General features: G+C 45.6%; 1 protein-coding gene across 1 annotated transcript; it reads left to right on the top strand.

Moving 5' to 3' along the window:
- Positions 1 to 10,620: 10,620 nt before the first annotated feature.
- Positions 10,621 to 26,939, top strand: LOC119394052 (facilitated trehalose transporter Tret1). Its single transcript, XM_037661273.2, has 2 exons — positions 10,621 to 10,830; positions 25,022 to 26,939. Exons 1-2 carry the CDS (start codon positions 10,692 to 10,694, stop codon positions 26,191 to 26,193), a joined length of 1,311 nt encoding a protein of 436 aa, XP_037517201.1. The 5' UTR covers positions 10,621 to 10,691; the 3' UTR covers positions 26,194 to 26,939.
- Positions 26,940 to 27,243: the final 304 nt, after the last annotated feature.

Here is a 27,243-nt window from a genome sequence, read left to right as displayed (position 1 = left end):
CCCGTGTTTTCTATGAGCACAAAAGAGCCATTGTTCGTACCGAACCTTAGCGTTGTAAAGCAGAAGCGGTTACGGTCTCTTACTTGTCTGTTCGCACGCTTTGCTACCCTGCTCCGAACGCTTTCAGAACAGTCACTTTCAAATTTCCTTTTCTTGAAGTGGCTGCCCATACAACTCTCAATCTCCTCAGTTTTCTCATTCGCTTTCACCAGACACAAAGAACGATTATTCAGGAATGGTCTGTTGCGCAAACAAAGAGTAATTTTTTTAACAACTATTCATTTTCAAAAACATCGATCCATTAAGATCGGACGCTCTTTTGAATGCATTCACACAAGTTCAGCTTCCGTAAGTAATGACAAGGGTGGCAGGTCTCCCTGGTTATGGTTTAATAAAAACCGAATCATTAAACAAAAAGCATTCTAATTACCTCATATTTCATGGTTAAATGGCGAGAAGGGAAGGACATCCATTGTGAACAGCCAATCATTGTGCGTTCTGCAAACTGAGCGCTTATATTCAATCGTCCTATTTTATTTTAGTCGGTCGTTGAAATATTTTACTCACTTCGAACGCTTGGTTTGCTCAAGTAATCGTGACTGCGTAAATAAATTAAAAACATTTTGTAGAAGCAGTATGTAACCCACAGATCTAAGAAACCCGCCCGTAAAGGATGTGACATTCACGTTCGTACGTTCTAGCAATCTTGTCGAGGGCACCTTCAGAGGCAGGACACTCATATCAGGTTATCAAAGCAACGGACGTGAGACAGTAGCCGCCACGCTGACGCAGTGATTATGGCGTTGTGCGGCTAAACACGAAAGCGCGGGCTTCATTTCTGAATGCTGCAGCCAAACTTTGATGCGCTCGGTTTATGGAGCTTAACCTCCCAAAGCAACTCAGACTGTGAGAGACGCGGTTGGAGCGTGCTACGAATAATTTCGACCATCTGGCATTCTTAAACGAACGCTTAACACGAACGCTACGCACCGTCGCCTGGATCGGCTTTGACTGACGCCAGCGCCGCGACATGTAGTGGGCTGTTACTGAAATAATATATCGGTATGTTTGCGGCGGTTGACGATAGCTGGAGCACGGCTCGATTTCACTGCTTGACTCCTCTTTCGCTAGTGTCTGACCGGCGGGGAGAGTGCGCTCACTTGACAGGTCCATTTTTCCAAGCTTCGCCCCTAGCTGCTGATTCACGCGCGCCCAAACGACACCCGCCACCCGTCGCAGTTTCCTTATCTCGGCAAAGCGAGTCGGCGTTCCACGCTCGTGCGCCTTTCGAGTTTAGCTTCAGTGCTGGCACTTGAAGGAAATTGTAAATAAGAAACCAGAAGAAACGTAGGAGAAAACGTAGCAGCCACGCGCGAGGAGGAGGAGGAGGAGGAGGAGAGGTTGAAGAGAGGAAAAGACGCAACTTCGGCGGCCCTAGTTGGGAGCATGGCTCAGCGCCAAGGAGCGAAGCGTGGCGAAACTGACCGGCGGGGAGAGTGAGTGCACTCTCCCCGCCGGTCAGACACAACCGGAAGACACGTCGGCCAGTAAAATCTAGCCGCGCTCCAGCTATCGTTAGCCGCCGCAAAACATACCGAAGTGATATTTCGGCAACAGCCCGTAACATTTCGTGGCGCTGGCGTCAGTCCAGGCCAGTCCAAGCCGGTCCAGGCCACGGTCTGGAGCGTTCTTGTGAAGCGTGCTGACGACTGTACACTGAAATAGGACAATACACGGGCCTCTAGCATTTCGCCTCCATCGAAACGCAACCGCCGCGGTCAAGGTTGGACACGTGCCTCTTCGGTTAGTAACTGAGCGCCGTAACAACAGGGCCACCTCGGTGGCATTGAAACTTGGACATTATTAGAAGAACATTCTCATGTGCATATGTTCAGTTAACGTCACAACGAAGCGACAACCAAGAATGAGCGAATTTGCGTTGCTTTGCTCCACATTCATAAAAGATATCTCACTCTCTCCATATCTTTGCAAAAAAGAAACAGAAAGCAAAAAAGTTCAGTGATGATTACGATACTCCTTAATGCGAATTCTGAGCGCAGCTGCGCTTTGGGGCAACGACAACGGTGTTTGAAGTTTTGGCTATCCGCAGTTGTAGCAACGTAACATTCGTTACATATTGCCACAGAAACTGCCAGCACTCGAGAGGTATACGCACACCACTCTGTACATTGCAGGCGTCGCGAACCAAGCGAAACACTGCGCTCTAAATATGTGTAACTATCGCCTTCGATTAGCTCGTCCAAGGCATCGAAACCCATAATGCGTACAAAAGGCTGTTGACGCTATCCGTAAGTTTTTTATTCCTCAAGTCGACGACCGAAACCCATTATTAGATAGGCCATTGAAATAAACGAATGGATGTTGAAGATTAGGAAAGAGCTTACTAAAGGATATGCGATTCCTTGCAACAGTTCTTCGCCGTAGACGCACGTAGTATGCACTACTGCTGCAATAAAAAAAAATGTTTTGGAAGACTTTTCACAGAAATGAATTTGGGCGAAATCTCGATACTCTGTTTACGTATCATATTCAAGAAACGTTAGTCTAACGTACATCTTAAATCCTTCCTACGACGATCGTTACTGAGAACTGAGTTTGATGTTAATAACCTTAAGCTCTACGTAAACATATAGGTATAGGTCGGCTAGGAATGAACGAAAAGCTCTAAGCGTAATCTCAGCGTTTCTCTGATATCCACCACCCATGCAATGCTTTTTTTCTTTTTTCTGATGTCATGGCTTACGGTCTCTGTTTTTTTGCTATGAAACACAGTGTACCTCGAATCAATGCCTTGAGATCATAGCGCATAAGCCACGGTGACAACAAAGATGACAACGACAGCCACCCGCGCATTACTGCGAGCTGAATCCCAACTAACGACGGCCAAAGTCTGGGAATGTTAGTGCGTTTAGAGAGCGGAACAGGTATTCTGAACGGCGTCATAACAAAGCCTGACAAAAAGAAGCTATCTAAGAGCGACAGCCAGGGACACGCTGGGTGAACAAGTAAACAACAACAAAAAAGAGCTGAGGGGATTACATCTTCTTAGCAGAGCATTCTTACAAGTATGTGAACTTTTCTATCCTTCGTTAGCTCGAGTGCGCCGCCTGACCTAGGGAGGAATTCGATGTTATGGGAAGCGAAACAATATATACCGGAAAAATCGGGAGCGAATCAAAACTGTTGACGCCGGCATGTTTCCGTGACCGCCGGCTCTTCGCAGGAGAAAAGAAGGAAAAATGGCAGCCGGGTAGGTATTTAGGACTAGGGGAAAGAAGTGTAGTGCAGCGGGCGTCTCTACCTAGAAATGATTTTGCTTCATTACTTAATCTCTTCCTTGTTTCTTTTTCTTTTCTCCTAGGTTTGCTAGAGAGTTCAGAAAAGACATAACCTGGGACAAAAAGTTCACAGGAGTGACAGTAATACCTTGCAGGTCATTATGTGCATGATACCCACACATTTTGGCTCGATATTACCAATCCGAGCACCGTGTAAACAGCCTGCTCCGGCAGAACCAAAGATTCGCTTGATCCTGTTAGAGCTCCGGCTTGTTCGCTTCATAGTCTACACAGTCAGCGGATTTATCGATCCCGGTGTTCCATCACCTCTTGCACCTCAGTGCTTACTTCTTGCTTCATGCACCGTAGAGCGCGCGCCAAAACACTTAATCAACAGGTATCGTTCCCCAGCGCTCGCGCTCTGTGTTTTCCCGTCTCTTCATTACTTTCAGTCACTGTCCTGGAGTGGCACTCGGTCATTTAGCGAATCATCACAATTGAAGCGTCTAAGTCGATTAGACACTTTCTTTTATTTATGGCATTAAACAATAGAATCATTTATATTGCTATTTATTACTGACACTCTAACCGATGGAAATGCTACCGTTGTTCATAATGTCAGTGAATGGTATTCTTTTGATGGATTAAATATATCAATGCAACAGCGGACTTCCCGTAAACTCCGATCAAGAAAGTGGTTGTGGCAGCTGTAGTTGCAAGATTCCAGCGTTTAAATTCCTGTTATCTAAGTTGTAACGGTAAACCTAAAAGGCCGGTCTGATCTTATGTGTTCTAGATGACTCCTGAAAATCGGTTAAAGAATAATTGAACGAAACAAAACGTACCTGATGATTGTTACATGATGGTTGTTAGGACCGCATTTCGGTGCTTGTCATGCTAGGAAGGATTATTTTAGATATACAACGGTTTTTTCAGGATGTAGATGGTTCTTTGTGCCCCCAATAATAAAGTCACTTACAGTCTGGTTTATTCTTGATCAATGAATTAATAGCTGTTCTTCGACTTAAACTGCGATTATCAAAGTACGCTATCAGAAATACCGAACCGAACATAATAGGTATTTCGTAGTAAAAGGTTTTTCTATTTTGTACGTAAAGGATGTAAGCAAATACAGAAAAGTAACAGTATTGAACTGTTTCGTTGATATAATATGACAAGCGTAAATATACGCTCTTTCTTTTGCAGAAGAACTGACATTTTTGTGAGTTGGATTCTGTTGAACGTATTGAGTGGATTCAGCGCGATACAACGAGGACAGAGGTGAAGAAGGGACAGGAACATCGCGCTGAATCCACTCAATATGTTTAACTTTCTTTTGGATTTCGTTTCGTCATTTTTCAAGAAGGGATAGCTTTTCAACGATAACATATCAGCCCCCGCTGTGCCCTACAGTGGTTGCGGCGCTCGGCTACTGACCCAAAAGACGCCGGTTCGATCCCGACCGCGGCGATCGCATTTCAATGGAGGCGAAATGCTAGAGCCCCGTGTACCGTGCGATTTCAGCACACGTTAGAAAATCCCAGGTGGTCGAATTTACCCGGAGCCATCCATTACGGTGTGTCTCATAGCCTGAGTCCCTTTGTGAATTTAAACCCCACGAACCAACCAACCAACCATACCATAACAAAGGTCAACCGATAAAACTTGGTGGTTTTCTCCTGCGCCTTCTTGTTAACAGCAACAGCCGGCGTTTACATCCCTCAATCTGCAACACATGGGCTCCATATAATGTGAACGGAGAAACTGCCCACCGTTGCGAACATCGCCCGAAAACTTCGTAATCTGCTGACACGGCGCAGAGGCTCTCTCGTACATAATGTGGCCCACGTAAGGGCATTCTTACGTTATCTCGTTGCCTATAAGTGCTGCTCTCGACACGGCACTGCGTTTACGTGCCCTGTAGATAGCAAAGGTGGCAAGCTGGTTCCTTGAGTAGCACGTGCAGCCAGTTGGCGTGCCTTTGTAGAGGCTTTCGAGAACTATTGTGATTACGTCGCATGGAAACGTATGCGCTTCGGACACTAAATAATAGAAACGTGACGTAGCAGAACGGCCACTTCTATCGAAAGGGCCAGAATCCTTGTATATTTCCAGATGGGAACAAATGATGAAATGACAGATTTCCGAAGTCATATAGCTGCGTTATCGAAGCGATGGCCTTGCTTAGCTACTGTGATCTCTATGGTTGGATAAACGGCGTCCTGTCACAGCCCCTTGGATCCCCTTTAAGAACACGGCTACTTCCGTTATCATGCTATTCCGTCAGGGAACAGTGATGTATTTGAGGCATTATGAAGCATTAAAGTGCAACCCCTGGCGCCCTGTAACAGAGTGGTGGAAGAAACTAATGCATTAGAGAGGGAAAAAGCCTGTCGGCACTGGTTTCGTACGTCCTTCGCCACGTCACTCGAGTCAAGAGGCAATTGTGCGTGGCAAGTATGGATCGTCCGCGCCTTGTGAGAACGCACGGGAGAAGTTGCGCGCTTATGAAGAACGGCACACGAGAGCAGAGACAGCGCCACACTTGTAAGCTCCGCCGGTCGCCCACCTTCACACAGTCGAATGGTCTCTATTTTTTTTTTTTCACCGCAGCTCGTTTCCCGGCCTGGGCATCCATAGGAAGCAAGTACAAACAGAAGCATTTTCGTACGCGCAGAATAACACTGTTTGTGCTACATAGAACGTGACCTGCGGACGTGGTATCGATTATGATGATGCTAATATTGTCGATGACAATGATCTTTATTGGCGTCCCCTTTTAAACGGGGTGGCGATGAGTAGTTACCTAGCCTGTCCATCACAATCGCATATTACTCTATCTACTACAGCCTAGCACCTTAGCTCCCTGCCTCCCTCCCTTTCTTTCTTCTTCGTTTCTCTCTATCTCTCTTTTTTCTTTATAAAATCGTCCGCATTTGTAATGTGCTCTTATGTACACCTTCAGGGAGTCTCTTATTCTATCTGCCTCACTCCTGCTTTTTCTTTGCCAATTATTTTAAACATGTGTTGCCTATAACAACCACTGACCAGTTTTTCCATTTAGAAACCCAGAGCGTCGGAGAGATATACTTGGTTTAGGTGTTTGCTGAATATACTAGCATTCCTTTGCAATACTTACGTATTACCTAACTTTGAGCTTGGAATCGCCCTCTTCCGCACCTTCCGCACATGCCCACAACGTACCATTTATTGCGCCCTGTTTCTGCCAAAGATTAAAGTCCCTTAATATATAGAAAGTAGCGACATTCTCCTCCATATCCCCTCCAAAGTGTCCAACCCTCCTCTCCCAAGTGTCCAATCCTTATGTATATCCTCTCCCAAACGGCCACCGTTCTAGCGCCGGCCCTGTAACCCGGCTCGCGCCACTCTCCTATCAAGAATGCTGCGTCACGCTGATAACGCGCGCGTTTCCCAGGCGACGGCCCGTGAAGCGGGGAGGTGGAAGGCGGGAGAGGAGGGTGCTGGGCGTGGCGGCTCGGTTAAAAGAAAGACGGTACTTTCCCAAAAATATCCAGGGGCTTTACCAAAGATGGGCTCAGGACGCCGCACTGCGGCGTTTTGGGGAGCTTGTGCAGATGGGGAGCTTGTGCAGATGGTTTCCTTCCTCCGTGGCAGAGGGCGTTCGTCGGCGTGCATAGCGTGGCATTTTCAGCGCAGGCGCATTTTAAGTGCAGCTTAAGAAACTAGGGTATTTAGAATTACGTATCTATGTATTTTCTATTAAAGGAACACACTACCTAATACTTACCTAGTGATGTTGCGCCTCAGATATGCGTAATGTTTGCTTTTTGATCGACAATGTACACAAGTATGAACCTAGTCAGCAGTTCAAGATGGCTGGGCCTTGGGCAAGTGGTTCAACTTTGGCCGGGTGGCTGAATCGTGTGACAGACAGACAAACAGAAAGACAGACAGACAGACAGGCAGACCAAAATTTCTGCGGTGAAGTTCCCCAAGAAAGACCATCGTCTTTAAAAACCGACTGCTCGCACTGCACAACCGTTCACCGGCAACCTTGTATATATAGGCACTGGATCTTGACCTGCAATGTAGTGCCGGTGGGAGATTTCTCTTGTGCGTAGTTGAAAAATAAGGATTCAGAGCGTGCACGTTAACTAAAGGCAGACTGCGGGTCTCTGTGTCCGATCTTTCTCCTGTCTCTCATTGCCCATTAGCAGTGATATTGCTGCGGGAAACACCGGCGCACACTGCATGCTCGCCCCTCCACAGGTTTCATGAGCTGCAACACACTTCCCTACATGCTTCGCCCCACCCCAATTTTTTTAATGCGAAGCACTTCTTAGCAAACCAAAGGCACTTTGAATCTATCTATCTATCTATCTATCTATCTATCTATCTATCTATCTATCTATCTATCTATCTATCTATCTATCTATCTATCTATCTATCTATCTATCTATCTATCTGTCTGTCTGTCTGTCTGTCTGTCTGTCTGTCTGTCTGTCTGTCTGTCTGTCTGTCTGTCTGTCTGTCTGTCTGTCTAGCCGCCTACGTCGGGGCGCTCTCGTGATCGCCGCCTTAACATGGTGTAGACCGAAATTGGCATGGGAGGGTAAGAGGGTTTGTCGAATATCACTGTCTGGTGATGACACAAGTAACGCGAAAATCTTGGCACGTACGTCTTCAAACGCTTTCCTCCAGGCACGTGTGGGGCATACCCGTATACCACGGGCCGCGGTATGCGGATATGCGCCAGCGGTGATTGACAGTTTATATCTACCCAGGAATGGGGAGAACATATGTTGGTAATTTATATGCGACAGCGTTAAGAAAAACCGACATCGGCAGCGTTGACCCGACGAATGCAAGGAATAAAAACCACGATCCCAGCAGGAATCAAATCCAGGCATTCTGCGTGGCACCGAAGTATTCACCATAGGGCCACGCCAGGTGTTGAAACTGCATGGCAAAAGACCCTATGCAGGCCTATAATAATGTCGGGGCAACTTCAATTGTGGTTGCAGTGCTGGCTATCTAATTTTACAGCAAAGCAATGCACATTCCATATACATTCCTGTTATACAGGCGTCATCTCAGGTTAACGTCAATTGTGTTTCCAGCGTTCGCCGCGCTTTTATAGCAGTCTAATAAACATTACATTTGTATTCCTACGATTTAGCAAGCTATATCCAATAGTTGCTTGACTCCAGAATAATAGGCTAACGAAAGTTAAGTATGATATTCACATCATCCGACCGTTAAGTGCACTTCGTTTCGGTAATAGTGACGTATGTGCTCTAAAGTGAGTGCTGACGTTACGTCACACCATAAGTTACCCTTTAAACGCCAGTGTAGTCGCTGAGCGTGGTAAGCCTGTGATGTGCACACAACTACTACACTTACAAAAACACGTCGATCCACCACGTAACGCTTGGCTCAAAGCTAAAAATGCAGCATAGACAACTACTTGCTGACTGCTTCGTATAAAACCGATTAGGATATGAAGGATATGCCGAACTTTTGTTTGTCCGAGATATTTCGTAGTTTCCAAACTTTGTTAGACTCATATCTGTCCTGGCTCTCAGATAATCATTGCCTCGACCTTAACGAAAGCGGTCCGGGGTTTATCTCCGGTGGTGAGGGAGGGAATGGGCCCGCCACCTCACTCGACACGTCGCAGGAGAACATGGCAAACAGTGCTGAGATAAGCATGCTTCTTACGTACGATTCGATGCTCCTTGACTGGAGAGGTGCGGGGCGCGATGCACCTTTACCACGGGGAAAATCTGTATAGCCAGTATAGTCGCTGAAGAAATCGGAGACACTTGGCCGATCAAGAAAGCGGTAGTTTATTCCATGTGCTAACGTGTCAGCGCGTGCTTGCGGAGAAATCGGATATCCGCAATGGGGAGTTTCGAAAAATGTCGCAAGCCTTCTTGCGTGACGGACTACGTGGGCGTGAACTTCCAAAAAGGTGAGGAAAAATAACTCCTCTAAATTACTGAGGACGCTGTGGAGATCGTGTGCTTAATGCAAACACCCGCAACGTGTGCCGAAAAAGCTTTGCCTCTCTATCTGGTCCCGTATTCACAAAATGTACTTACGCTAGAGTTGTTCGTAAGATAATTTTTATGCCATTCGTTACGCTGGGCATACTATTAGCAAAACCTGTTAGCCAATGACAGTGAGCACTTACGAACTAAGAGACTTGTAAATTAGGCGTCTGATTGATAGTGCTCATATATCGCATCACTAGACACTTTCAGTGACCCCAGTGCGCACGTCTAGCACAAGAAGTGCTTGCTTCCGGACTGTCTACCGTCGTATTAACCAGATCGCTCTTAGCTGGCTTCTCCAGTTAGAGCAGCTCCACCCAAGGACTAGCACAAGTAAACTTATACAACTCTTGTCCCTATACGCAGCAATCTATCGCTGAAGCAGTTTTCCTTATACCTGCACCCCTCATTTTTTTGCCGTCTTTTTATTTCACATCTCAAACATCATGTGCGAAACTCGCGACAAAACCCATGAGATGAATCAAATCATGCAGAGCCCTGCTACTTATTTTTTACTCAATTAGTAAAAAAAATATCAAACGAGCCTTCAGCCGCAACAGTATTTCAACGCAAACGGGCATCATGGGTGAAGCACGAAAGTCTAGCTGTGTTCGCGAGCATAGTTCAGTCGCTGCGAGAGGGTTTGTCGCGTTGTGAGTACCTCGCGACGTTTAAATGAGGCCTATTAAATTTGAAAACTTCCAAATCACAATAAGCACTAGCGAAAGTGATCTCACGGTTGCTTGAGCGAACGGCTGATTTTGAATATTTTTTCGTTGATAGTTTGATGGCGCATACCACTAATATATGAAAAGAAATCGAAAGTTCGAGTGTGAATTAAAGTAAGGGTATACAAGTAAATCAAATAAGAATTGAAGTTGATGTAGTAAGTACATGCAAGTGAAATAAATGTGAATTAATAGTCAATCACATTTCAGAGTGAAATGAAGTGAATAAATGGCACTCAATGTGAATGACCACTTCGGTGACGAAGTCTCAGCATGCAGAATCAATAGGGATGTTTAGGTGACCGAAAGAAAACACGTAATAGTAAGTAACATGCAATCGACTGAGGATCTCAGTCGATTGCATATTAATTTAATCGGTGTCTCCTGAAAGCATAGTCCATCGCCCGTGCTCTAGTTAGCGTTAGCTAAATTGACTGTCAATATTCATTTCGATTGGCTGATTTGATGACTGAATCTCGAATCCACACCATTTCACAGTTCCCATCAAGCCGACAGATGACTTCGCACCACCGGGGGAGGTCGATGCTCCGTCGATCGCCAAAAGACAAGTTGTTTCTGCAAGACGGCCGCTGTACCTTGCAGTGTTTGCAGCCTACCTGGGCACCATGGCACTCGGCTTCTCCCTCACCTATTCTTCACCGGCGCTCCCCGACTTGCGGCCTAAGATGAACTTTACCATCGATGACAGCGCCTGGTTCGGCTCGCTCGTCAAATTTGGTTCCATTTTCGGTGGACTGCTAGGAGGTAATTCCTGCAAAGTGAAGGCAGTCGAGTGACTGCCTGCTAAGTGCAAAATTTCCTTTTTTTCTGGCGTTACGCTTTGTTGCTAAAAGAAAAACATTTTTAACGGCATCATGCCACGCACATAATCAAGAAAAGTAGCGAATAATATGGCACCCGTAATATCAGTCTGCAGGGTCGTTTTAAGTATGATAACGCGGCACGAGAGCGTTGCGATAGTTTACTTCAACTTTTCGAAATAAACATGGATATTAAGTTTGTAATTATCAAATTATGAGCCTCCGCGTTGGTACAGTGGTTACTGTACTCGGCTGCTGACCCGAAGGGCACGGGTTTGATCCTGGCCGCGGCAGTCGTATTACGATGAAAGCGAAATACTAGAGGCCCGTGTACTCAGATTTAGATGCACGTTAAAGAAACGCAGGTTGTCGAAATTTCCGGAGCCCTCCACAATGGCGTGCTTCATAATCATATCGTGGTTTTGGCACGTAAAACAACAGAAATTATTATGATTAAAATTTCTTAACCTTCCCCAGTTTACGCCCCGCTTCGATGGTCTAGTGGTTATGGCGCTCGACTACTGACTCGAAGGTCGCGGGAACGAATCCTGGCCGCGGCGGCTGCATTTTCGATGGAGGTGAAAATGTTTGAGGCCCGTGTACTTAGATTTAGGTGCACGTTAAAGAACCCCACGTGGTCGAAATTTGCGGAGCCCTCCACTACGGCGTCCCTCATAATCATACCGTGGTTTTGGGAGGTTAAACCCACATATTATTATTACCGTTCCCCAGTGTAACATATTCACTTCTACGACGCAAAACACAGATGAAATTATAAGAAACGGCTGCTTGCAGAAGAGGTTTCCAAAGCAGCGTTACTCTCAGGGCATTCAAAGTTCTTAAGGCCTGCCGGATCGTTTTGTGTGGAAATCTGCCTTTTCAAGACAATGTAGCTAATGGCGTAGTCGATAGACAACCGCCCTTGTGCCTGTAAATTCAGATGCATGGTAATGAATCCTGGGTTGTCGAAATGAATCCGATATGCCCACTACAGCGTGCCTAATAAATTATTAATCATGTCTTGGTCATAATCACGTAAAAACCCGTAATTGCTCTTTAAGCAGTGGAGACGAGCCACTTAGATACACTGCACACGTGTTCAGCGCTTGTTCCTTGATCCTTTGCGTCCTTCATCCCGGCGTCGGCGGTAATGCCATATCTGACACAGACTCATTACCAGGGTAATGTTAATTTCTTCTGCTTCAACAGAAAAAAATATCTTGCATACTTGATACTATGAAATTGATTACTAACGATGTTTACGAGAAGCACGCTGAAGAGTGATGTTCAGCTTTGCAAACAAGACTCTTCCAATATCCACCCAAAGCGTTGACTGTTAGACCAGTTGGGTCATTATGTAGTGTTCTTGAGTGGGAAACAGGCCAGTAACAAAAAATGTGGATAGAACAGGCGCCCGTATACATCGCTTTTTACAGCGAAAGCTGTTATGAGATCATTTCACCGGCCGTTTTTGGCGCCGTAGTTGTCCGCCGCCGCCGCCGCCGGTGTCCGTAACCAGTATCGCTCGAAATAAGAAAAAAAACGAAATAAGAAAAAAATTCCAGGATGGAGGCTCGAACCTGGGCCCTCTGCGTGGGACCCCAGTATTCAACCTCTGAGCCATGCCGGTGCTTGAAACTGCTTTGCAAAAAGATCCTATACGGGCTTCATGTCAGGGAAGGAACCTCATTATCATATGCAATATAGCGTGGTAGAAGAGTAAAATAAGCACCAAGCGTCACACAACGCGAATTCTGTAACCAGGCGTCACACAATGCGAATTGCGCAACGAGTAGGTTGTTGAATGCTTCCAACCCATTACAAAGGGCTGTGCCATAATTCTTCATCGTCATCAGGCACAACATCAACAAAGTGCGCATAATGCCTTACATGCGTTTAGCAGGTACCAACGCTCTCTGTAGAATGACGAAAAATGGCACAGTGCCTGCTGCCCTACTTCTCAAAAATTAAAATGATTTATAGCGTAGTGGGTTCCTCGCAAGTGCACTTGTATTGGTTGCGAAGGAAGCCCATAAGCGCATGATCCACTTCCTCGGGGTCTCAGTAAAATTACAATGATTTATAGCGTAGTGGGTTCCTCGCAAGCGCACTTGTATTGGTTGCCAAGGAAGCCCATAAGCGCATGATTCATATCCTCGGGGTCTCAGTAAAGTTCTTCTCCCCCCCCCCCGTCTCTCTCCCACATCAATGTATGTTATACAGCATGATGGGAGAGGGAAATAGCGACCGGGCGTCACCCAATGCAAATTACATAGCTGGTGGGCCGTTTAAAGATTCCAACCCATTACAAAGGGCTGAGCCATAATTCTTCATCGTCATCAGTCGTCGCGTCAACAAAGTGCACATAATGCCTTACAGACGTGTAGCTGGTGCCTAGCTTCTCCGCAGAATAACGAATAATGGCTTAGTAGGTGCTTCCAAACTTCACAAAAATTGTGATTTATGGCGCAGTGGGTACCTTTCTAGTGTACTTGTATTGTAGCCCCAAGAGAGCTTAACGGTCTCTAGAAACGCCGCTCTTCCAGCTTTCGCTGTGACTGTGCTGCGGTTTCAGCGCAGGCCTGGCGTTTTTTTTTTTTCGAACCCTGTTTTTTCGTTCAACGACACAATATCTCTTTCCTTATCATTTTATTAATGCTGTTCAATTACTTCAAAAAAGTTTTCTCGAAAGAATTACTAGGAAGAAGCTCACCTTCGAAATACAGTGAAAGTCGCAGTTTCAGCGTCAGGTGAATGGCCTTGACGTATATTAAAGCATTCCGAGGGACCTTATCTTTTTTGCTGCCTTTGTCATTCGTAAATGAATAAGCGAGCCAAAGAAACAAAGCGCAGTTGTAACCGGGCAGTGCCGCTGACAGCGGGTGATCCGCAGCCCTCGTTTAGGGCTTAAGCGATAGCAACCTCCTTCACACAAATATTCGCAAGCGCGATTGCATGCTTTCTCTGCAATGAAGCTGCCCACCGGCAAATTAGTCTCTCGTGACCGCTGTAAAGAATGCCAGGAATGTAGTACTGAGAAATCATTGGACATGGAACGTTACAGGGAGCAAACGCTTAGACAAGGAAACTTGTCCTCTTCAGGGCTGTTGCCTTGCAGAAGACAAGTCCACTTGTCGAAACGTTTGCTCTCTGCGAAATTCATGTTCAAGGATTTCTCATCGCTTTGAGCCTCCGTCTTCTCTTGAACTTTTTATCCTAGTATAAACGAAGCTGTGCGATGCAATGACCCGACGAGACACTTAGTATTCGAGGAATTCTGTTTGTTTCACGACGTTCGCGGCACTGCAGATTTTTATATCATATAGTGAGAGTACACCTGCAGATAAAAAAACGAGCAGTTACAAGGGGAACATTTTTCCAGGTTATGAGAAATCACGATAGCTTTTAAGCGCGTGTGTGTGGTTCTGTGGACACTTTTGCATACAGCATAGTTTGCTTCTATAGTTGCTCTTCACCTTCATGTGTTGCCCTATGCAACGTTGTATTCAGACGTGTCACCTAGTGGCTGTGCTTGTCACCGCGAGCTGTCAAACCCTCTATAAGTGCAATACATGTATTCAGTGTATTGAGTGCATTAAGCGAGCGAAGTTTTTCGTTCTTAAGCAGACTGTGATATTTGGTTTTGCTAGTTCTCGACTGGCCGACTCTCTAACTTACAGATAAGTATTTTTCACTTAAGTAGGAGTTCGCGCACGATGAAATGTTCTTGCATTTTTCTTGTTCCCTGTCTGCAATTTTATGCATTACGTGAGATAGTTTGTTTGAGGAACTAACTTCAACTATGGTCTGCGAAAACGTCAGCTTGTTCTGTTCGTCGCTGACGCAATTCCCACGCACTACATCAGAGTCAGTGCAGTGTGTTATGCGAGAGCAAGAAGTAAAGGTGAAAAGGTGTTTTTGATTTCTATCAGAAAAGACTTTGTAGTTCTAACTTCATCGCATGGCTAGCGTTTGGTTCAGGAAAATGACATGAACTCAGCCACACAGCATTAGAAATATAAAACAAGACTGTGACAGAAGGTACGTGCGCAAAGGTTCTTGTTATGGGTAATGTTTTGTTTATTTACAAGAAAATGTCTCGCAGGTTGTTTTAAAGCTTGTGGTACATCACGTAAGCAGATGCATTTCAATATAATTAGCAAAGCAATCATACAGCACAACATCAACGTGGTGCCTTACTATATCTTTAGGCCTACTTCTCCTAGATCTCCTTTTGATCAGTTATGAATTAAATTGTTTCGTTCCACGACAGTACGTCTCATCTAATGCGAAAACTGCTTCCTGGAGTTGCCACGATTAGGCGTAGCTAGATAAGCCACTACCTCGCCCCTAAATTTGTTGCCTTTCAGAAACAAGTCTCATGCAGATATATACCGTATTGACAATCGAAGTGACTCTGAGAGCAGCACATAATGCCTGCTGATACAGTGACAAACGCAGCGAACCTTGCCGTTCAACCGGCCTCCTATGCGCATTGCCAAAAGCGGGCACAATGCAATCTTTCACATCCTGCCAGACGGATCCGGAGGAACATTCTGCTCCTATCGTAAGGTCAAGTACTTGGCGCGTAGAAATCTCTAATCAAGGAGAGGCAGTGCAACAGCTCCTTTTTGGAGTGCCCATTCGCGGCAGGAGCAACAGGTCAAGGCCGCCCGATCACTTGACACAAATGCAAAAATAAGCACCTAGCCAGGAGAGCTATGTTAGCGCGTGCCGCAACAAATGTCCGCTTCACTTTCCAATAACACTGAGCGGTTACATCAAAGAGTGATATATACGTCGTTAGAGAAAGCTATAAAGTGCTGCGATAAACAGGCCTATTTGCTGCCACAAGAGCAGCAGCGCACAAGTCATATTTTCAGAAAGACCTTACTGGCAATTCGTACGCTGTTGCCTTCGTCAATAACATCATTCCTAAAATACACGCGCATATGCTACAAGTCTCGAGCTCTGCGCGCTGCAAAATACCTCGAGCAAATTATCAGGTGTTAATGCTGAGCATTACGTAAATGATTAGTAGGCCTCGCTCCGTCACAGCATTGTGACCTGAAGTGGCGGTTGTCGGGATAAATATTTCCTTCCCTAAATGGCGACAGGGAAGGCAGCAGACGAAACTACGCGACTTAACGAACTCACTAGAATAACAAGTGTAGGAGTTGTTGCGTCACTACGAGTTGTTATTCAGCTTTGTCTCTCGTATTCCTTCTGCCCGTCTTCGTAAACTGCGCGCTGTTTGTGCATTATGAACTCGCCAAGGCAATGACGAGGACGAGGCACTGTAAGCGATGGTTTGCGGAACATTGCAAACAGTTTAAAGTTTTTGCCTGCTTTAGCAGTAAAATTAAACAGCGTATGAAATGTGAAGCAGTTTTTCTTTTTATTAGTGTTGCATGGTTTTCTTCTTTTCTTTTTTTCTTTATTTCGTGCAACAATTTTTTTGTTAAACGCAATTTCAAAAATGCCGCCCGTTCTGTGGGCAGTCGCGCCAACATATCAAGGAAAACTTCCGCAAGTGTGGAATTACATTATGAATTCAAACAATTTTCACTTGGTGTAAATAGCGGCCAGTCATTGAAGACAGCGACGTGAAACTGTAGCGCTACTTCAACGGCCGCTACTTGATGCATCCGTTTTCAACAGTGACTGCTGTGAACACACTTTGCGGAAATTGTATCCCGGTCCTCCAGCTGTGTGATGTAATCTCCCCTCTAGGTACCGTTGCTGCGCCTTGATATCCGCAACATTTCCTCTGAAATGTGACTTTAGTGGCATAGTAGAGTTCTTACTGCTGTTAACCTGTTGCTATAGCGCACTGCGAGGTATTTTCTGCGTAGAATAGCCGGTTGCATTATTGCGCATAATATTCACTAAAGGTTCAGTGAGAAAACTTCAGTGTTCACCGTGTTCAGCAAGAACGCAGTGTGAAAGCCCGCACTACAGACGGAGAGGGCTGCGTAAAGTCCGCATCAGTAGTCGCAACCAGGGTGTCGGAACGGAACGAAAACCGAAAACGAAAAACGAAAAAAACGATATTTTTTACCGGAACGAAAACGTAACCGTAACTTTATCTATTATTTCGTTCCGGAGTAAAACCGAAATTTTTTCAATCGTTTTTCGGTTCACGAGAAAACTTTGCAGTCCGGAACAACTGAGCTCATGCAACGTGAGCAGTTATGCATATCTCAGGGTACAGTATTAGCGTGTACCTCAGGCAAGAATTCCAAAGCAAAGATATGTTGAAATCGTGGGAAAAACGAAAACAGTGGCAACCACAGATGCTTATATTAACGCAAGTGGACTTTCGCGCGCCTGTCACGCAGGCCAATGTGGAGAGGGCATCGTCGTCGCTGAAGTTTGTAACAGCGCAAGCTGTTCTGAGATCACAACAGCTGACTTTGGCACCATAGTTGTCCGCCGCCGCCGGTGTCCGTGACCGCTATCGCGTGATAAAAGAAAAAATCACAGCATATCCACGGAGTGAATGATGATGAGTGGGCGAAGCTGTGGAGGTTCATCGGTAAAGCGTGAATCTTCCGTGAATTCTGCCCAGTACATCGTCACCGACGTGAGATCGGGCGCGTTTATACTAAAGGTTGGATGAGAGTTATGACGACTTGCAGCTCACTTTAATTTTACATGTACGCTGTGAATTTTCATTGTTTAATCACGCACAGGAGAAATCGCACACACGCACTACCTTGGAGGTCAAAATCCAGTGCCTATATATGCGGGGTGGTCTGTGAACGGTTGTGCAGCGCGAGCGGTCGGTTTTTTCAATCAAGACGCTGCCGCGACGCTGCCTCGCGACGCTGGCTGCGTCGGCGCCGCTGCGCCGCGAGGCAAGATAGGGGGGGGGGGACCGTAGGGGAGGAGAAAGAGGGGGAAGCGTAGGAGAGGAGAGGGCGATACATATCACGTACTGTCGCAGCGCATTGTCTTTAGGGAGCCTTCATGTGTGCACGCCCCCTCCGTTTTTAAGACTGGCTATGGGAGAGGGGAAGGGGAGAGGGTGAGTGGAGAGGGAAAGGGGAGAGGGTAGAGGACATGGGGAATGGTGAGGGGGTGTGTGGAGAGGGTATGCGCATGCGCAGTAAGGGTGGTCACGCCGCACACCACCACCACCACCACCGGACAGATACTGCCGTTTACTGCCGGCTGCCGGGAGATACGCCGGACAACGGAGACGTGACAAGGTTAGACTAAGAGGAGCTACGCCCCTAAAAATTAAATGAGAAAGAAATTTCTATAGTCGGTGACAACCTAAGAATAAATATAAGCTCCGCCCACGAGGCCGCATTGCTCATATTTTGCATGCCTCCGCGCTACAAACGAAGTAGTTCCTAAACAGTGGCAATACTTTTCACTTATATAAACCTTATTTTGCAAATACTGCACTGATATTGAAATAAAGAAAGCAAAGCTAGATAAAATAAATTGTGAAGGCACGGAGTTCACCGTCAGCATAACAATATTTGTGTTGTTTAAATCGCACCCCCGCCGCCTTCATCTCGGAGTCTACACGAAAAAGTAATGCAAATCTCAAAGGCGATGTTTCTGAGCAGTACCTAATATGGTATTAAAACAAAGAATGCTAGATTTAACATAAAACTTAAAATAAAGGAATAATTATTTTACGGTTTAACAGAACAAACAGGGACATTTATCACGTTTAATAAGGTCGCTTGTAATTTTTTTTGCGAAACTCTCGCCGCCAGTTTTCTTCACTGCCTGCTGTAACTATGGCGACTGTGACTCAAAGCGAAGTATGGCGAAGTGGTCTGAGACCGCCTTTGTGAATTTCGACTCTTGTGTTGCCGTAAATACCGCATTTGCGTCTCTAGTCGCCGTGCTTGTAATCGTGTTTAGGAAGACGCCAAGGCTTTATTGACGTCTTGCTTCATCGAAATAAAAGCATGTTGCACACATGACGTTTAACTGTGGGGGCCATTGCGTGCGTTGCCGTTCACGCCAAGGAGGTGCACGCGGCTAAATTGGCATTGACTAAAAGCTTTACGTGGAATTGTTTCTCGCTTCGACAACTTGCACTGGAACTGCCATTACCCCTTAAGCCCTTGAACGTTCAAGTTTTTAGTTAATTTATTACTTATTTATGACATAACTGCGTCACCCCAGTGGGCATTACAGCAGGGGCACCCACTTTTGCTAGAAGAGGGGCCCCTACCTTCTATATATGTGTGTGTCTGTGCGAAGGTAGATATATATTTACGTAGATTGTAAAGAGGCTGTCATCGGTTGCCGTAAGAAAAACAGGAAAAGGATACACGCTTCTCAAAAGAAAGTTTATTTGTCAACGTTTCGATCGGAGACCGATCTTTATCAAGGAAGAATTTACGAGATTTTGATGCACTTCTAAGCATCGTCCTCCGTGCAGGTAGAGCGACAAAAAAATAAATAAGAAAAAATCTAGAAATGAAAAAATCAGGAGGCCAAAAGATGACAAATATACACTCGGACATAGAAAAAGCGCGTGCATCCTCGAAGAAAAAAAAAGCGAAACATACACATGTCTACATAGGTAATCTCGGCGGACACAATCAGTAAGTACATTCCTTTCGTACATTGTCAAGCCCGAGCTCTCCTGCTTCCCCCTCCTCATTTGTTCGTGAAGCATAGTGAGGGGGTGAGGCTTCAGAACAAGGGATAAGCGCTTAAAAAAGGGTCTATGCATTATAAGCTTCACGAGTTTAATATAAACAAATTATCACTGCGTAATACATGCCCACAATACACGCGAAATGCTAAAAAACGCACGTTAGACAAAAACACGGATTCCAAATATGATAATGTGAAATATGATGCAACGCCATTAAAAACAAACGCTTTTCTTTTCACTGAATACTAGTTTTAGCGGCGTCACTTCACTTACGATCACGATCCATGCAATCGACGTGTCACAGCGAGCGCATCATTTCACGGTTCGTAAACAACGATTGCCTCGCACGGCGTTTCTCATTGCAAGGCGTTCGTGCATCGAGCGCGATACTTACGCGACGGGCACTTCAACCTAGCACATGATTCTGGGCTGGTGGAACTAAATTCCGTTGATACGACGCAACTGCGCCAATAGGCACACGTCACATAATCACAAACGCATCAGATGACCACAATTATTTTCTTATAATGCACACACCACTGCATATACTCCACACCTGGTTTGTTTACTTTCGCATTGTGTTGCGCTAACGGGTTATGTTGGTCGCTTTCTTTCTCTCACGCTTCGTCCGCACATACGTCGTTTATATAGGCGCACAGCACGGCGCATATCACAATAGATCACCAAGATTCCCATGTCGCGAGCTCCAGGCACGTAGCCAGGAATTTTTTCCGGGGGTGGCCCGAGGCCTAATTGTTCGAAAGAAAGTCTTTCCATGGCAAAAAGAAGAAAAAGTTGCCCGGAAATATAGAAGGTTGGACGAATTTCGGGGGGGGGCCCGGGCCCCCCGGGCCCCCCCCCCCTTGCCTACGTGCCTGGCGAGCTCCAAGCAACACACACGCGCACATGTGGCAACGCTAATGCCATGGATTTTGCGGGCGGCAAACCGTACACAGACGCGCACATTCCGACTTCACTTTCACCTCACTGCACACGAATGAACGCGACGACAATCGCCGATATGGTGACCCTCAGGCGATATGCTTGATGTATCCGAGCGATGGAGGGAACACACGCCGTGTTGCAACTTGACGCTGCCGAAACGACGGAACGCGCTAAAGCGTTGTAAAACATTCCGAGCTGCTGCCACTTCGGTGCACTTCCAACGCGGCACAGTCACAGGCTTCTATTGCATCGGATGACGACCGGCGAGGACGATGCTGGGTACGTGCGAATAACAGTAGGAAATAGCATCTTCTGGAAGAAACAAACACCGCAGGAAATTCGAAATGACGGATCTCGTTGTCGGTGCAGCGGTGCCTCTGGTACCTCGCCTCTCGTCGCGAACGGCGCCATGTTGCATTTTTGATTGGTTCGTCTTAACTGTTACGTCAATGTAAAGATCGGCCGTAGTTGGACGCGCATAGTACAAATGGACAGCGGTATAGTTTACTTTTTATTCTTAGCTTGTCACCGACTATAGGATCGGATTTGATTTTAACCCGCGCCCTCTGCGTGGCAGTCGGGTCTTCCACCAGAGTGCCACGCTGGTGCTTGTAACTCCTTCACAAAAACACTCTTTACAGGCGTCATGTCGGGCAAGGAATCGCGTTAACATATGTAATATAGAGTGGCAGAAGACGAAAATAAACTCCAGTCATGATACAATGCTAATAGCGCAAAGAGTGTGTGCTTTGATGCTTCCCACCAGTGTTGCGGAGTTGCCCCACCAGAACTGGAATGACTCCGGAATCATTCCCCTTTTTCGCGACCCCGGAATGGAATGGGGACAACGCTTGGAGGAAATGAATGAGAATGGAATTAAGCGCCTTTTACACGGAATGGAATGGGAATGAATTACGTCTTTTTCCGAAAATAGAGCATGTTTTCGTCTACGTCCTGTTTTTGAAATTTGTAACATTAGTAAGTCAGAGCCTCGAAATTAACAATAAAGCAGCATTTTTAAAATGGCTTGGCTAATTACAAGCACGGTACATTTTCAAGCAACGCGCCTACTACAAAGCGAGGCATAAGCTAGCGTAGATCCAAATGCATTATCCGAGCAGATACGAAGGTTATTTCTGCGCGTTGGTTCCCGTTGATACCCCCACACGAAAGTGGCGAATACTCTATGCACAGCCTGATCTTAATCTCACGAGCAGTTTAGTACCTGACGAACGTAAATAACCTTTGCGACAAGGAAGACATTGCATACTTGTGCACAGGCGAACACAGAAAGTTCTCCTCATCTCATCCATGCTTGCGAGGCGCGCTTGACAAGCGTGAATGCTGACGAGCAGTGCGGCCCAGCGCTCCGTATTCGATGCAAAGGCACAAGGTGCCCGAGCGGTGCACTGTTCCAACTGATACCAGCAGATCTAGAGGGTTTTTTCCCCATTAACCAAATCTTAGTTTTCTTCATATTCACAACCGCTAGAGACGCGTGGCAAAACTGCTTAGTCTTTTTCAATACTTTTGTCAGCAAAAAAATACGCAATGTCGTCACTTTAGCATTAACACATTTAAGTTTAAGCAATATTAAAACACCATCATTCGTTCAAACACGCTGACCATGCAAATACTATAGGTAGCGGAAGAACTGCCCTATGGGAATTAGTAGGGTGGTCGTACTCCATGAGATATGTCACCAAGCTACTATCTCTCGACCTTGGTAGCGTGTTTTGCGTACTTTTACAGTTCTTAATGCACATGATAACATCAGCTTTATGGGGTGTTCATTCTTAACTCGATAAAACTATCAAGATGCCTTTCCTGCGTTGAGGAATTGCAGGAATGTAATTGAGCTGCCCGGCCATTCCCAGAGTCCGAATGGGCAAAGTTTTTTTTCATTCCGAGGAATTGAAAGGAATAGAATTGCGACAAGTTCTAATTCCCCGGAATGCAATTGGAATGGAATGGAGGCGCCCATTCCGCAACCCTGCTTCCCACCCACTGCAAAGTGCTCAGCCATAATACTTCATCATCATCAGCCACAGCACAAAGTGCACATAATGCCTTACAGATGTGTAGCGGGTACCACGACTCTCCGAAGAATGACGAAAAACGACATAGTGGGAACTTCGCTACTTCAGAAAAATTGGGATGATTTATCGCGCAGTGGGTACCTTGCATGTGTGCTTGTATTAGTTGCCCCAAGAGACTCTAAAATGGACTCTACAAAGTCCGCTCTTCCAGCTTTCGCTGTGACAGTGCTGTGTGTTCCGCGCAGGCTGGCTATCTTTCTATCAGAACAGCGGTCTCGCACACCAGAGAATACACTCAATGACGGGCCGCTTCTGAGATCGTGGTCATTCACTTGACACAAAGCATTGAGCCCACTAAAAAATTCGTATTTGTCTTTTGAGAAAATAAATACTATGACTGAAATTAATACTGGTTTGTGCTAGTTGGCAGGAACTCATGGTACAGTTACTTCCACTCCTCTGAAGAACGTGTTTTTACCCTTGTCCAACTTTCTTAAGAGGAGGGCAAGTAACTACATCACAAATCCAATGTTTTTTTTTATGATTACCTATAATTCAAATTTTTGCATACAAAAAGAAACCGTTACGAACCGTTACGGAACATTTTTTTTCGATCCGGAACAGAAACGGAACGGAACTTTTTGCGGTGGAACGAAAATAAAACCGAAACGAAAAACATTTCGTTCCGACACCCTGGTCGCAACGCTGGAGAATTGCATCCTCCATTACATCTGCACTAACTGTCTGCAAGAAGTAACATAAATGCGCTGAAGCGAGCATAGCGTGTGGAGTGACAGGATGTGTAATTTAAATGACGCAAAGGGATTATCGCGAATGCTAGAACGACGAGTAGTGCGTGGAAACGAGTCACTGGGGTGAGACAGCGACTAACCAGACAAAAATCGCAGAGACCCGACCAAATTCTTACTCTGCTAGAAGGGCAAGTCGGCATGAGCACCGATGCACGATATATGCATGCAGAACTTGAAACAGAAACTGCTGAAGGAGCGAGACGACTACGCAAGGAGACAAACACGGCCTCTCAATTTTGGTGATCTTTTTAAATATATATATATATATATATATATATATATATATATATATATATATATATATATATATATATATATATATATATATATATATATATATATATCAGAGAGTCCAATTGAACGTGCTAATGTAGCTAATGTAGCTACAGATAAACAAATCAACAGGGTCAGTCAAGGTCATAGTGCTAGAGAGATGGAGATCAGATGATAAAGGCTTATGGCTATCTTCCGAAGCATGTGTTCAACTATGGTGTGCAATTGACACACAAGCGGCTAGTGAAATTAAGTGCGCGAAAAAAAAATTGAAAAGCAGAGTTTGATAACAGACTTGGGGTTTTTATCAAGCCGCTTTAGGCAGCTTGTACCCTGACGTCCACTCTCATTGTGTAATTCTAAAGAAAGAAATAAAGATTTCATTTCAAACGTCAGGGAATCGGCCAAACAAGAACGCGCTTATCTATGGTGCTGTTAGCGTGCCTTCAAGGCCTTTGGGAATGGCGTACCCTCTGCGGAACTCTACGTGCAACTCTCGGTATTAATTGTGCAGACAGCTGTCTTCAATCTTTGTGTTTCGTCTTCAAAAGCGAACAAAGTGCGCTTTCGCGATTTAAACTGAAGTGCGGGCTTTTCGCTTCACACACAGAGCGATGTATGAACAGTATTTTTTATTCACTGAAAATCTGATAAACTGGAATTTAAAAACAGCAGATGTATGCGTATGTCCATAAACTGAGTCCTATATAGAATCAAGTTTTTAAGTTTACGAATACAGGTTCACGATACAAGAAATCTGTTACAGATGTTATAGAGGCGGTAGTCCCAAAGTCAAAACAACTGCAGGGGGACCCTCGCTGCATATGCTACACTTATTTTTGAAGCCACTATTGACGCATGATACTCACGGCCCGACAGTTATACACCTGATTAGTATTCAGGAAGTCATAGCGGCTGATGGTCAGTTTAATGTTAAAAACACTACTACTTTATTTCTCGACATCATTATTAGGTAACACATAAGACACATTTCCTCCTTGAAATATAGGGAAGGTTGAAGTTACATCGCCATTAACTGAAAGGAGCATTTCACCTTCATGTGAACGACCCTGTACACTGCAGTCCTGCGTTGATTAACCACTGTTTTGACTATTGATTCTGACTGTCCTCAAGTGTGAAGTAAGCACTATTTAAATTGTGATTATAATCTACACAAAACTAACATAGATGTCGCAACTCGCACGAATGCTCCACCACTAATTTCTTTCCCCAGCATGCCAAGAATAGCGGTTATCAAATGGCTTCGTTCTGATCTCTAATTATCTGTAGATGCTCTCAATGACAGCGAAAATTATCGAAACATTGAAAATTAGCAGTGAAATTTCAGATATTCAGCGTAGACTTCAGCGCCTGAATGAATGCGGAAAGGGTGATTTGATTTTTCTGTTGCATTTTTTGTTCTTCTTACAGGGCCACTCGTGAACATCGCCGGTCGTCGAACAACTCTCTTCGTTTCCTGCGGCTGGTTCCTGGCTGGCTGGTTGTTCATCATCTTCGCTAAGTCCATCCCTCTGTTGTTCGCCGGGCGTGCCGTAACAGGCGTTGCCGTCGGTATCGTGGCGCCCGCAGTGCCCGTATTCATATCCGAGATCTGCCCTTCGCACATCCGTGGCCTGCTCAACACTGGAAGCAATGTTTTTCTTTTCTGCGGCATGCTGGCCACCTACGTCCTCGGCAAGTGGCTCACGTACCAGAACCTCGCTGTCGCTCTCATGGCACCAACAATACTCATGGTTGTCCTGCTGTTCTGGACCAAGGAGTCTCCACGCTGGCTGCTCCAGAAAGGCCGCCGCGACGCGGCGCTAGAATCACTACTCTTCTACCAGGGACCAGAGGGCAAGAAGGAGCTTGCGGCTATCGAAGAAAGCCTTTGCGGAACCGAAAGCCTCCGCCTGCGGGATCTGGCTCTTCCGTACATCTACCGGCCATTCTTGTGCTTGTTGCTGGTCATGTTTTTGCAGCAGTCATCGGTGGTGACCGTCATCGTCGTTTACACCCACGACATCTTCCGCGAGGCGGGCACGTCAATGGCGCCCGAAGACTGCAGCATAATCATTGGCGTCGTTCAAGTGGCCGTGGTAGCGATAGCCACATTCCTAACGGACCGCGTTGGTCGCAAGATTCTTCTTATAGTCTCCACTTTCGGGACGAGCATGAGCTTGTTCCTGTTCGGATACTCATTTTACCTCAAGCAGCACAGCCCGGACACGTTTGCGATCTCGTATACTTGGCTTCCGATCGTGTCCATGGGACTGATGTTCGTTGCGTTCAACGTCGGTATGTCCCACCTTCCGTGGGTGCTTCTCGGGGAGATGCTGCCGCTGCGTGTTAAAGGATTCGCCACGGGATTCTGCACATCATTCGCCTTTGCCTACTCGTTCCTCCTCATCAAGGAGTTTTTCAGACTGCAGCTGCTTCTGGGAGCGGCAGCTACCTATTGGCTATTCGCTGCTTTGCTTCTCGTGGGTTGCGTTCTGTTCTGGATTTTTATTCCAGAGACGAAGCAAAAGACGTTAGAAGAAATTGAGAAGCTTTTTGGAAAGAAAGTAGCAGACTTCGCTAATGATGCGGGGATGAGCTAAAGTGTGGACCAGTCACGACTTTTTTCACACTTCAGTGGCATCTTAGTTCACATTTCTACACCTAGCTGCTCCAAGCCCAGAGGTTGGTCGGCCTCAATGTCTCTACAGAGCTGTTTGTAACAATAAGCACAGTATTACTTAACAACTGTACGATATTAAGTTTAAAGAGACAGGGCTGGCAGCTCCTCAAGTGTGGGTATGTGTTTCATCGATCCAGAAAACGCGTAACCGATAACGAACAATGGCGAGCGAAAGTGCGTGATTTGCGGTACAGTAACAGCAAGGGTATGCAAATGAAAAGGCAGTAAATTGGTTTATATCAAGCATACGCCTGCAAAACTGTAGCATATCGTCAAATTCTGTGGCTATTGCGATTCTACATCTAAACATTATGTTCGCCATGCTAAAGTATTATAGAGTGGTCAAGAATTTACCTGTTATGTGTTTCAAGGAAATCTTTCTGCTTGTCGTGTGTATTCTCCCACAGTGTACTTAGTTCTCGCGCAATCATTGCTCGGCCATATGCTTGTTTCAAGTGTATAGTCTCATCAAATAACATCTGTGACTTTTTTTCGCAAACTATATGTGTGACTGTGACGCACTCATCTGTAAACCACGAGAGTCTGCGATCAATATATTCGCTACTGGTATCAAGACATAATTTTCGGGGGAATTTGGCAATATCTGTAGTTAAGAACTGAGTTGCTGCCTGCAATAAGGAACTCGTCGGTATTGCAACTCCTAGCTGAAATTAATCTTTTCGGTGCCAACCTAGGGTGTTCACGAGGTTCACTTAATTAGCGCACTGTCCCATTTCACGTGCTTGTATTGCACCTGCGCGAAGCCGTGTGCCCCCCCTTCCCTTAAAAAAAAAAGCTAGTCGCCAGTCAGTCCTGCTTCGCCTTGCCCACCTTATATTTGTATGTTGTAAGCTATATATGTTCATAACATTTTTAAGGAAAATACTGCTTTTAGCCAATCATCCGGTATAAAATATGGTTTCAGCCTGGAATTGTAGAAGGGAAAAAGGCAGTCATTGCTTTTAGCTGA

Source organism: Rhipicephalus sanguineus, chromosome 5, assembly GCF_013339695.2.
Source record: "Rhipicephalus sanguineus isolate Rsan-2018 chromosome 5, BIME_Rsan_1.4, whole genome shotgun sequence".
Lineage (NCBI taxonomy): Eukaryota > Metazoa > Arthropoda > Arachnida > Ixodida > Ixodidae > Rhipicephalus > Rhipicephalus sanguineus.
The sequence above is the reverse complement of the archived record's forward strand: the minus strand, read 5'-3'. Positions and strand labels throughout refer to the sequence as shown.